General features: G+C 39.0%; 2 protein-coding genes across 2 annotated transcripts in view; both read right to left on the bottom strand.

The window, feature by feature from the left end:
* Positions 1–1,169: 1,169 nt before the first annotated feature.
* Positions 1,170–2,662, bottom strand: ucn3l (urocortin 3, like). Its single transcript, XM_079816611.1, has 2 exons — positions 2,589–2,662; positions 1,170–2,190 (listed from the first exon to the last, which is right to left on the bottom strand). The coding sequence occupies exon 2, from the start codon at positions 2,179–2,181 to the stop codon at positions 1,738–1,740; it is 444 nt and encodes a 147-aa protein (XP_079672737.1). The 5' UTR covers positions 2,182–2,190; positions 2,589–2,662; the 3' UTR covers positions 1,170–1,737.
* A 5,908-nt stretch (positions 2,663–8,570) lies between these two features.
* The window catches only part of col7a1l (collagen type VII alpha 1-like), a gene marked incomplete at its 3' end in the record, with an annotated part of 75,007 nt that continues 70,594 nt past the window's right edge, over positions 8,571–12,983 (bottom strand). Inside the window, exons 104-109 of the mRNA XM_079816479.1 lie at positions 12,290–12,367; positions 12,132–12,185; positions 11,989–12,037; positions 10,781–10,981; positions 8,735–8,920; positions 8,571–8,584 (exon numbers count right to left, since the gene is read on the bottom strand). Of these exons, the coding sequence (XP_079672605.1) occupies positions 8,571–8,584; positions 8,735–8,920; positions 10,781–10,981; positions 11,989–12,037; positions 12,132–12,185; positions 12,290–12,367 (582 nt within the window). The remainder of the gene's footprint in view (positions 8,585–8,734; positions 8,921–10,780; positions 10,982–11,988; positions 12,038–12,131; positions 12,186–12,289; positions 12,368–12,983) is intronic.

Genomic DNA, 12,983 nt, shown 5'->3' with positions numbered 1-12,983 from the left:
GCGTGGGTTTTCTTCTTCTTCTTCTTCTTGGTTTTTCTTCGTTCGTTCCAGACTGATATAGCCTATAAAAATATAGAAATATAATATTTATAAGCTTGAGCATACAAATTGACCTACCAAACAAGTTACAAATACAAACTATAATTCACAAACACATAGTATTTTAATGGTGTGTACATTAAATTACATATTTAATTTATTCAATAATAATTTAATTTATTATATATTTAATATATAATTTACACACCATTCAAATACTGTTTGTGAATTATAATATGTATTTGTAACATATTGTCATATTTTAAATAGGCTAATTATTTATAATTATTTACACTTCAATCTGAAAATTGCAGTCTTCACCAAATTTTAAATGACTATTATGTAACTGTGACCTAATGTTGTGTTTGTATTGTATATGTGCACTGGAAGCTTCAGCACCAAAAAAAAAAAAAATCCTTGCATGTGCCAGCAACACAGCTCTTTCTGATTCTGATTCTGATTCTGATTCTGATGACAAAAGTGATCAATGGATATTTTTGTTTTCAAAACTGTTAGCCTATAACAGCAATAATTATTGTGTTGAGTCTGGAATGATTATAAAAAAGTTGTGGGTACGTGATTTAAAAAAAAAGTGCTACAAGTGTATCAAGTGTCTATTAGCCTAATATATATATATATAGGCCTATTTTTTCAAATCCTTGACTTACAAACATGAATATACATTGACTTTGCTCTGTGTGTGTGTGTGTGTGTGTGTGTGTGTGTGTGTGTGTGTGTGTGTGTGTGTGTGTGTGTGTGTGTGTGTGTGTGTGTGTGTGTGTGTGTGTGTGTGTGTGTGTGTGTGTGTGTGTGTGTGTGTGTGTGTGTGTGTGTGTGTGTGTGTGTGTGTGTGTGTGTGTAGTTTTTTGTTGTTGTTATTTTTAGCACAAAAAAATTATTAAATAAACAAATAGTCATCGGTAATTTGATAGCGTAGCTAGTCATATTAAAATATTAGCCTATCATAAACTGACTTTACCCTATAAATGATCTTCTATGTTATCTGCATGTGCCTGGATCAATTACGAATGGGTTATTGTGAAAGCAGACTGTCTCTATAGTTTTTGAAAGATGCGTAAAACAGAGAAATCCCCCATTGAAATAAAATGCTTCGAGTGGACGCTTGTTTTCATTTGCATTTATTTATTTCACGAAAAAAATAATTATTTTCAGTACAAAAATATTCGACAGTCGGTTTTATCAACCCACTTTATATGTAGCCTAACCCTTCAGCCATGAAGCCTGTATCTTATATAGAGCAGTATTTTCAATAATAATTAGGCTAGATAAATTGTGTGAATATGAAGAGATGAAAGAGCATTGCACTTTCCTCTGAGACGCAATATGATACTCCAATCATTATGTCTCTTTGAAGCTTGAGCATACAAATTGACCTACTAAACATTTTTTATATTACAAATGTCATGAGTCTCACTGGTATAGCAAGCCGATTCTAATCACTTCCTGTACAATCTAACAATAACCATTATGCGTTTTAGTGGGTAGGCTAATAAATCAAACCCTTTACAGACATTTATATCACCTGCTAATAAGTATTTTCAGTATTGCAAAAAATTTTATGCAACTGAAAAAAAAAAACTTTTATTACATTATTAAATTAGATATAACATGCCGCAGTTGGTTACAAAAACAAATATTAAAGTCAAATTAGTGTCAGGAATAAGCAGGAATAAGAGTTCATTTCCTCTTTCCAATCTGCGCCAGCAGGCGCGCGTTGTCATCCGCCTTTGCGCGCAGGTTCTTGGCTTTGGCAATGTTGAAGAGGATGTTCATAATGTTGGTGGGGACGTCGAGGGAAAGAGTGACCTGGCTGCGTCGGTCGCTCTTCGCACTGTTGCGGTACAGTTTACTCCTGAGCTGCGTCTGGCTCAAGTATCTGTATTTGGACGCGGGAACAGTCCTCCTCTCTCGCGGCTCCTTGGAGGAAAGCGCGTGCGCTGATTTGTACAGGAGGTTTACACTGTCCAGCAAGGAATTCGACGGTTTCCCGTTATCATTCGCCTCGGAAAACACCTCGTTGTTGCAAAGAAAGTTGAACTCTGGGTTGTACGTTGGTAAGCAGAGGCTGGAAACCGGTGCGCAAAGAAGTGCCAGAGCGAGGAGGGTCCGCGCGAGCCACATTGTTTTGCCCTGTTGAACGGAGGTGCGTGAGAATATGAGACACCTTCAGGATTAACATTTCATGCGTAGCTTACCGATTACTTCATTTAAAACTTTCAGAAAGAAACTTTGTATAAAAAGTATATAGTATAAAGGAACAGTTCAACCAAAAACAGTGTGTTCACCCTCATGTTGTTCCAAACCGGTATAAATCTTTCTTCTGTGGAACACAAAGGGTGTCGCAAGATAGAATGAAAGTTCGTCACCATTCACTTTCGTTGTATTGAGGAAAAATACAATGGAGACTGAAGCTGTCACCCTCTGATTCAGAAAGTCATACAGGTTTGGAACCACCTTTGGGTAAATTGTGGAAGAATTTGGTCCTTTTTGAACGAACGATTCCCTTGAACTGCAAAAAAGTACCTTACCTGCACTGTTTGGATGAGAAGAGTCTTCTGAAGCGGAGCACTGTTCGTCAACCAGAACTTTTGGATCGTCAATCCAAAGTGTTATTAAAAAAGGTAAGCAAGTCAACAACTCAATGTCAACTTAAATAAGAGTGATTTAGGGGGTTTGGTGTCTCACTGGCTGCTGATAATATCCGTTTGGACTGTTTGCCCATTGGATGTGCATTCATTTAGTATAAGCCCATTTACGCTGCGGTCGTACGCCAGCAATAACGTCATTTATTTGGATCCTCCCAGTAAAATGAGGCGGTGATTAATGCGCTTGTGCACCAAAGGCGCTTTTACCGTCACCATATAGCCTAAAACAGACAGCCGACTTAATATTTGATAAATGCGATGTACATACATCCTGTTAGGCTAATTATAGAAAGAAAAAAATTGATTATGGATGCGTCTCAATCAGCTCCCTAGTTCAGTAGTTAGGGCACTGATCAGGGAGTCAGCCATTTTAAAGGCTGTCTCAATTGCAAAATCATAGGGTGCGTCTCAATCAGCTCCCTACTTCAGTTGTCAGGGCACTGATCAGGACATAAGTCAATAGGCTGACTCCCTGATCAGTGCCCTGACTACTGAGCTATAGGGCTGATTGAGACGTACCCATAGGCTACCAGTGCACTGAAATGTTTGCTCCCTAAAAAGTCCCACAATGCACCGTGTAAACCAGGGTGCATCGATGCTCACAATGGCTTCGTCCGAAACCTTAGGCAGCTGACTTGTTGTCTCCCTGGCCTTATCAAGCAATGACTTTGTAGGCAACGTTTGTGCACAAAGGTACCTCACAAAAGACTTCAGAGGCAACATAACAGTTTAATGATCTACTGCAAAATCAAGGGAGCTTTGGTGATAACCAAGCAAATATTTTAAGGGATAGTTGACCCAAAAATGAAAATTCGGTCATTAATTACTCACCCTCATGTCGTTCCAAACCCATAAGACTTTCGTTCATCTTCAGAACACAAATGAAGATCTTTTTGATGAGAGCTTTCTGTCCCTCTATTGACAGCTACGCAACTACCACTTTGACACTTCAGAAAGTTCATAAAGAGATCATGAACTAATATGAATTGAGCGGTTTAGTTCAAATATTCTGAAGAGGCTTTATCACTTTATATGATTAACAGATTGAATTTAGGCTTTTATTCACATATAAACATTCATCAACTCACATCAGACAGAAGAATAAGCATGTTTGCTTGACATGCAAGAACCAATGAGGTTCATTCTTGTGTGTTACACAGCTGGTTTAAGCTTCACAAGAACCAATGAGGTTCATTCATGTGTCACGCAGCAAGTTTGAGCTTCACAAGAACCAATGAGGTTCATTCTTGTGTGTTACACAGCTGGTTTAAGCTTCAGCAAGAACCAATAAGGTTCATTCTTGTGTGTTGCACAGCACGTTTGAGTTTCAGCAAGAACCAATAAGTTTAATTCTTGTGTGTTACACAGCTGGTTTAAGCTTCAGCAAGAACCAATAAGGTTCATTCTTGTGTGTTACACAGCAAGATTGAGCTTCGCAAGAACCAATGAGGTTCAGTCTTTTATTATGCAGCATGTTTGAGCTTCACAAGAACCAATGAGGTTCATTCTTGTGTCTTACACAGCACGTTTAAGCTTCACAAGAACCAATGAGGTTCATTCACGTGTCACGCAGCAAGTTTGAGCTTCACAAGAACCAATAAGGTTCATTCTTGTATTACACAGCTCGTTTGAGCTTAAGCAAGAACCAATAAGGTTCATTCTTGTGTGTTACACAGCACGTTTAAGCTTCACATAAACCAATGAGGTTCATTCACGTGTCACGCAGCAAGTTTGAGCTTCACAAGAACCAATAAGGTTCATTCTTGTGTATTACACAGCACATTTAAGCTTCACAAGAACCAAAGAGGTTCATTCTTGTGTGTTACACAGCTCGTTTGAGCTTCTGCAAGAACCAATAAGGTTCATTCTCATGTGTTACACAGCACGTTTGAGCTTCCACAAGAACCAATGAGGTTAATTCTTTTATTACACAGCATGTTTGAGCTTCCGCAAGAACCAATGAGGTTCATTCTCGTGTTCCACAAAACATCTGAGCTTCTGAAAGAGGTTTATTCTCGCGCGTCAAGCAGGTTCAATTGAGCTTCTGTTTATGTTCAATGATCAATGTTTATATGTAAATAAAAGCCTAAATGAAATTTGCTCAATTCATATGGATAAGTTTTACAATCTCTTTATGAACTTTTTGAAGCATCAAAGTGGTAGTTGTGTAGCTGTCTATAGAGGGACAAAATGATCAGAATGATCTTCATTTGTGTTCTAAAGTTGAACGAAAGTCTTACGGGTTTAGTACGACATGAGGGTGAGTAATTAATGACAGAATTTAATGACTACAATAGCAATTTCCCGCTAAAAAAATTACATCAGAAGTGGAAAACTTTGGTCAAAAATGTACATTTGCACACAAACTGACCACCAACCGCAATAAAGACCACCATCTTTATTTTTAGCTCAACTGTCACTGAATGGGAAGCACAGGATTGTGGGATATCAAAGACAGCGAAGGATACATCCATGCTGACTTCAAAAATGTATCAGATGAAGGTATCTCAGGAGACAGGAAGTGAAGCTACACTCTAAAAAAAAAAGGTTCTATATGGCACCAAAAATGGTTCTTGGCTCGTAATCATAGGGGAACCTTTTTAAGTGCTATATAGCACCAATTTTGGTGCTTCAGTGATTCTTCAGCGGTTTTTCTGAGGTTCTTCACCGGTTCTTTGACTAAGGTGCTATATAGCACCCCTAACTAAGAGTGTAGCATTGGATTCAGACGGAGCTACACTACGTTTCGTCTCGTGTTTTGGTGTGATTTTTGGCTTTCGACAATCCTTCCTTTTTGTTAATATGCCTTGAGCAAGGGAACCGCTCCCTTAAGGATTTCTCTTTCTATCACATCTATCGAACTTCCCAGATGAATGCCTCTGCACGTTTCTACGTGCCGGCCTGAACACCGACATAAAAGAGCAGTTGTCTGGGGAGGGCCCTTGGGGGAGCTTCGTTAGCTATGTGGAGTGGGTGCTGGTATCATCGCTGACTATCGGACCAGCTGACGACAACGCCAGCCTCACTCCCAATCCAGTGCCTAGCCAGACCCAATCCCACTGCGAGGAGCTGCAGCACAGGCCCACTGCAGACAATGAACCAGCGCCAACAGGAGCGAGCTGAACATCACCTTTGGAGCCGGAGCTGCGCAAGTCTGACCAGGTGTGCGAGCCGACTACAACATCCATTGTCGTGGGAGTCCTCGTGGAATATGAGGGTATGGAAGTGAGTGCCCCCAACCTTCCCGCCATTGAGAGTGAGTATCAGCCCCTCAGTACCACCTCAGCCTCCTCTCAGTGGCGTGGCTAAACCTCGGGAATGCTGTGAGCCACCTCCTCCTGGCCGTGAGGAGCCCGTAGCTCAGCGCTCCTGTCCACCTCCAACCTGTCGCCCTGGTTCCTCTGCCTGTGCTCTTTCCTCCCTTGATTCCAAGAGTGACCATCAGCCATTTGACTTCTCCGGGCTCCCTTGGACTGTCGGCTGCACCTGGGTCCGATATCGCACTGCCGACATCTCAGGGGGTCGTCGTTGAAGCTCCGTTGAGGCCACCAGGGTCTTCAGCAGCTCGTCACAACTTTGGCTATTCATCTGTGTGGTAGGCTCCTGCTCCTTCACCGCCACCTCCGCTCATCCCCAACTCTCTCCACCATGGCTCCTCCCTCCAGCAATGCCGGCATGCAGTTCTGGCTGCGGCCTGGATTGTCTCCTATCTGCCCCTGCTCAAGGCTGTTGCCTGGATCACACCACTTGCACCACCCTGGACTTTCCTTTTGATACCTCTCCCGGACTCTCGTCCTCCACCTGAGCCACCTCCATTCATCTGCAGTCGCAAGGTCGTGCTTTACCAGAAGGGGGCGTAATGTCACAAAGTCACCTCAGTTTGGACTTTGTTTTCGTTTGCACCATTTCTCCCTGCCTTGTTTATTGTCACAGTTACAGATTTTATTTCATAATTAAGGTGTGTGTGTGTGTGTGTGTTTAATCATCGTTTTCAGTTGTTTATAAGTTCATATGTGTTCTCATTGTCTTTGTCAGGTCTCGCCTATGGTATGTTTTACTTCGCTCTCTTTTAGATGTGGATGTTATTAAACACTGTTTTGAAGCTGAACCTTCCTCTTTGTGCGCTTACTACTACACAACCGTGAGAGTCCCAATGTGAGCCAGGGTCCTTACTGTCCTAACCAGTGCCCGAATTCATGTACACAATATACTGATTCACGACCTAGGAAGCTAGCTATGTGTTGTATCAAGACCTTGCTTATCAGTGCGCTTATTAAAAATATAAAATATTTTACTACTAACTAACTATATTATTATTATTAGTTTTTAATTTACAATTTATTTTCCATTATTATACAAAATAGCCTACCACTCAATGTCACTACTGGCTGGTTATAATTATCCAGATAACTGTGGAATGAAATGGTTATAGGGCTTATAATTAATCTGGCATATTGAGAATTTACCAACTTAAAGGCATTCAGCACCATGGATAGCGCAGCAATTTACTTATTCTGCGTGTATTTAGCCATTTATATGACAGGAATTTTTGGGTCTGTTTTATTGTTTCATCAGTTGTCAGGGTCAATGACTGCATACAATATTTGTGTTCCTTTTTAGACATCCCTGTGAGTTGATTGCTGTGCAGTTCCGTTCCCACTTCCCTTTAATGATTGCTTGCTTTGCTGTCAAGGGCTCTAAAGCTTGGAGACTTCATTAATGATTACTTTTAAAAACTGTAAACATTGTGCATTGGACTGGACGATAATACTTTTCTTCCATATGACGGTAAAGGAAGCTCATTAAACCTTAAAAACAAAATTTTAAAGCTGGTGTAAAGGGCATCTGTGCTCTGTAGTATGCACTCACAATGAAGCTCATTCAGGGATACCCTTTAGACACACTATCTTCTGACCTTTACCACGGTCTTCTCAATGTGCTCTAAATTGGACTTCGGCCTGCTACACAGGCCCCCTGCAGCCGGGACATATGTAAAAAGCTAGAAACCTAGGGTTGCAACAGGGAGCAGCTTAGTTGGGAGATTATATAAGACACAACAGAGTCAATGTCAGCGGAAGGTAAAGCTTTTAAGACTGGAGAAAGAGACGAAGAGATATGGAGGGGTTAAAATAATGAGGAAGGAAACATATACATAGACAAATGTACACATATAAGCCACCCACACATGCATCTAGTCCATTTGCTGCAAATGCACACACACTTTCTCTGCCTGCCCCCAGGAGACACCGTCCAGACACGACTCGAAAAACATTGCTGAAGAAAAGCCAATATGGCAGCATTTATGCACAGCACAGGGCCAAGCTCAGAGAGCACAGTCCAAAATCAGAGGTCACGATGTGAAAATGTTCTCACGCACACACCCACCTACAGGGAACCCTATGGCTATATAGCTCATTCAAAAATATATACAGTTCGTTGTTTTATTGGCTCACATAATTTTTTTAAAACAGTCAGATTTTTAAACACAGAAGAACCATTAGTGCAAAATGGTGAACCTTATGGTAAGCAGGTCATAAACACAGTTGATTATATTAATAGTGCATTTAGAATCATGACCTTAGTTAATAAACATCAAACTATGTTTTAAATAAGAACGTGGAATATTGGTAAGAAATTTGTAGGTAAGCATGTATAACTACAACAGTGCAACAATGGGTGGTGCTATAGAAGTGAAATGCAAACATGATATAGAATAAACAAGTTATGAACACATTTTTTTTAACATATAGAGATGAGATGAACTAATATACATATGGAATGACGAAAATGTACAGAACTAGTTTTTTTTTTTTTTTTGTGAGATAAACATCAGTTCAGCTGTTAAAAATAGCAAAATGTTCTTCCTCAGGATCCAGAATCTGTACAACAAGAAAAGGGGACAAGAAAAGTTCACTTAAAGTTATGTTAAAATACAAAAATCACATGTCTTTAGGGTGAGCATCTTTCAAATAATCACCTCTAATCATTTATATTGGAACCTGAAGTCTGAATTCTGACTGGCTCTTTACCTCTCCTTCCCAGAATGCATTTACTCCGACAGTCCTGTTTGGAGCTGAAGCGGTTCCTATTTCCTCCGCAGCCACCGTACACAAAAGGACGGCATTCTCCTGAGACGGGGTAGTAGTACCACAGCAGGACGTATTCAGTGCAGTGGCCCTCAGACATGGGTTCAAGACACAGATCAGCGTCCGGGTCTGCATTCAGTGGAGGTAGCATTACATAAGCAGTTTCAATTCAATAAATAATGCATTCACACTGTTTTAATGAAAATAAAAATTGAAAACGTATTTAAAATATTTGTTGAATCTTAAATGTATTAAACTATGAATACAGATACATGAAATGATCATTTTATTTATGCTATTTTTTTATTGATAACTATATTTAAAATAAAAGCTGTCCATATATCACTGCAAGGAGACAAGAAGTAATACATGGTTAAATCTAAAAATAGTTCCACTTTTAATACATTTTTATTTTGTATATCTGATTGTTAATCAGATGTTCAGTCTCTATCTCTCTCACACATACACACTTGTGGAGTGATGATTTGAAAGATACTTTTATCAGTGGTTTAATTCTCGTCTTATCTGTCTGTTTCTGTTCCTGTGTCTCATATTGCACTGTGGAAGTGACAGAAATAGACTGGCTATGTGTAATGCCTTGCACTTTTAGTGCCAGGACCATTACTGTGTACTTCTTTGGACTACTATCCTGTATAGTAGTCCCAACATTTCCACTGCAAATCCTTTTAATTCGAGCACCAGGTTTAATTTGTGCAGGAAATCTGACTATATTGCTTATGTGAGCTGTTTTTGTAGTTGTATTAACTCATTAAAAGCACTTGGAGCAGCAGTCAGCAGAGGACGATGTTCTCCTCTTTTACTCTACACACACCTGAGTGGAGTTTGAGTGCACGTCTCTTTTCTCTCAGCTCTCCATCTCTCTCTGTACTGGCTCCTGAGTGCAGCAGAAAAGATTATATTATATCCACATTTTTCACTTAATACCAAGTCATTGCATAAACATAATCATGGGACAACATCTGGAAATCATTGGCATAATATTGGAAAATAAATCACCCTGATGAGGTTTATTGTGCGAAGATGGATTTAATTTTTTTTTTAATTATAAATACATAAAATACTAATTTGATTTGACATGGTTTTATTAAATGAGAAGAAAGACACCTAATGAATCTTTGTGCATTTCTGAGCAACACACAGACTCAGTAGTGGCGTTTGAATGAATCAGTTGAATTAATGATTCAATGACTCGCTCATAAAGATTTTCTGAGGAAAGAGCCACTAAAAAATCTCAACCACTAATGGACAGACTGACAGTCTGGAATGCGCAAACACAGACAGATAAAACAATTAAGAGAAGATTAGTTATGTGCAAAAGTGGAAACATTAAAGTCATCACTGTGGTTTTGAACATTCTTTATTCTTTTTTCTTTATTTATTCTATGACATTGCCTGAAAAGTCTATTTCATTAATTTCTAGTTCACCCATTTCTTTCACATCCTAAGTGTATACATCATAATGTAGCCAGATAGATAGCCTGTACTGTATTTTAGGTCTTTCATCATTGAAGTTCACATCAGGTTGCCTTGAGCAACAACTATGTGGTTGGAACTTTGAAAAACAACGCAGAATTTTTTTTTCAAGTGAGATGAACCATGTGACTCAGTTGCTTAAAATAACACAAAGTAGACCATGCAGAACCTTTGCGTATGACTTCCATTTATTTATACCCTGTAACCATTTCCTGTTTTCCATCTGGTAAAGAAGAGCTAAATGGTGTTTATGGATGAATGAACTCATCTACAAAGATGCCAGATCTCAACATAATAGGATTGGCTTCCAGGACTAATGTTTATAAGACCCCAAAATTTGCAGTTAATCAACACAAATATAAAACTGATTACCGGTATATACAATTAGAGTTTCCCCATCTAAACGCTTCCAGGCCCAAGGATAAAATACAGGCATGATATCATAAGTGAGAAGCCATGTTATAACATATTGGTTCAAAGCAGGAATATACCTACTTGTAACGTTGCCATATGTTAATGTTGGCTCAGACTCTGAAACAGCAGGACGAACTGTAGTGGTCTCGTCCTCCACCTCTTCATCCCACACTTTGGGGTGGGTGAGCAAGAAATGAGAGGCAGAATCCGCTCTTCCGTCTTCTCTTAGGATACTCCCATCATCTGGATCATTGGTGTTCACCATCAGGAGTATTTCCTTTCCTTTGGTTAAGAAAAAGACCATGCTTTATGCAAATTTCATTAGGCATCAACATCATTAATTAATGTAATTTCATTCAAATGGGAAGTTATTCAATGGGGGTGGGGGTGGGGGGTGTTACGTCAGAGAAGTCATTATTTCAATAAAATTCTGAAACCGTCCCAGTTTTTTGTTAATTTGGTTTTCGCATTAATGAATGACTTCTGAAAATGGAGTTCTTAGTAGTTTGTCTTCAGTAAGAGAACCCACTAGAACACAACAGATGGTGGAACCCATGGGGTCCAGAGGTCTCCACAACAGGGGCCTCCAAACACATATACTGAGAGGCACAAACTCACACAAATACACAAAATCACACACTTCTAAGCACCAACAAATAAATGTTTTAATGAAGCTCTGTTATTCAGTCATATTTCACTTCAACGGACAGTAGTACAGTGCACAACTGAATAGATTTTAGTGTGGGTAGACTGCATATTTAATTTAACATGAATAGACAAACAGGTTCAGCTGTATATCTTGGCGGTAATTGTTTAGCCGACAAAACACTGAAAATGCATAATTTCGAAACATTTACACATCTAGAAAAATCTTTATGTATAAATTAGAGGTGATATACAGACTTTATGCACTGCAAAAAAAGCATTAGTCAGTATCGTTGTCCTGTTTCTTGTACAAATATCTAAACATTCTTAAATCAAGATGCATTTACTTGAGAAATTACTGTTTGTTTTCAAAAAAATTATCACAATTAAGTGAGTGTATGCTTTATGAGTCTATGCAAGATAATTTTTTTAACAGCATCAACTTAAAATCTTGAGTCAATTTCCTTCTCAAGTAGCCTAAATGTATCTTGATTTAAGAATTGTTATATATATGTAATGGAAAACAAGACAAAAATACTAAGAAACAAATTTTGCAGTATGTCTATATCCTCGCAGTTTTGTTTTCGTGTGCAGTAAACCCTTTGTGTGTTTAAGAATACAAATGAGCATACACACACACTCACCGCACTTCTCAACCACCTGCTTCGTCACTAGATCCTTCACTTCCTCCACCTGGAACAAAAGAAAAAGTTTCTCGTAACACAGAAATAGTATTCGTAATCCATAATGATAAATATATCATAGAAAGAGGCCATTGTCAACATACACCGAGTCCTGGCTCCCCCTTTTCTCCTTTCATGCCGAAGTTTCCCACTTCCCCCTGCATAGAAGACATATGTATAACTTTAAACTGAACATGGTTGTGACTAGACAAAGCCGTAATAGAGTGAGGATACAGTTATTTGTGTGCAGATTCCTTATTACATCCAGGCCTCTGAGGCCAGGAATCCCAGGGGGTCCCCGTTGACAGGCCTTTCCTCTGCCTCTCCTCCCCTTCTCTCCCTGGAAAGATTATCAAACATTGTTGGTCAGGTTGTAATACATAAAAGCCTCATGTCACCACAACACAGCCATTAACCCTTGAGCTTAAGGCTACACATAACCAAACCAATGGATTTCCTACTTTATTTCCAACTGAAATATATTAGTATAAAAATGTATTTGGCCCTGTTTTAGAATGGAAAACCACCAGATTAGCACTTTACAACAATGTGTAATGCATAAACATAACTACAGTACATCCACAGCATTTGTTACTTTTGGTTAAAAATGTATGTCTACTTAAATGTCAATATATGTAGTTTGGACTGTTGGGTCAGACACAGGCAGATGCATATTTTTACTATGAACTATGTGCTTGACTCAACGTTTTTGGAAATTGTGTGGTATAGCAAACAATGTTTTAAGCAAACAATGTTAAATGTTTGCTTAAAACAACCCAATTTCTGGGTTAAAACAACCCAATCGCTGGGTTAAAACAACCCAATTGCTGGGTTAGTCCATTTTCAACACAACAGCATTTTTTAGAGTGTAGTCATATGATTATTATTATTAAAAACAACAAAACAACACACTGCAACTACCAACACACACACACACACACACATGTTGGGTTTCC

Source organism: Gobio gobio (genome assembly GCF_949357685.1).
Source record: "Gobio gobio genome assembly, chromosome: 5".
Taxonomy (NCBI): Eukaryota; Metazoa; Chordata; class Actinopteri; order Cypriniformes; family Gobionidae; genus Gobio; species Gobio gobio.
This window is presented reverse-complemented; position numbering and strand designations above follow the sequence as displayed.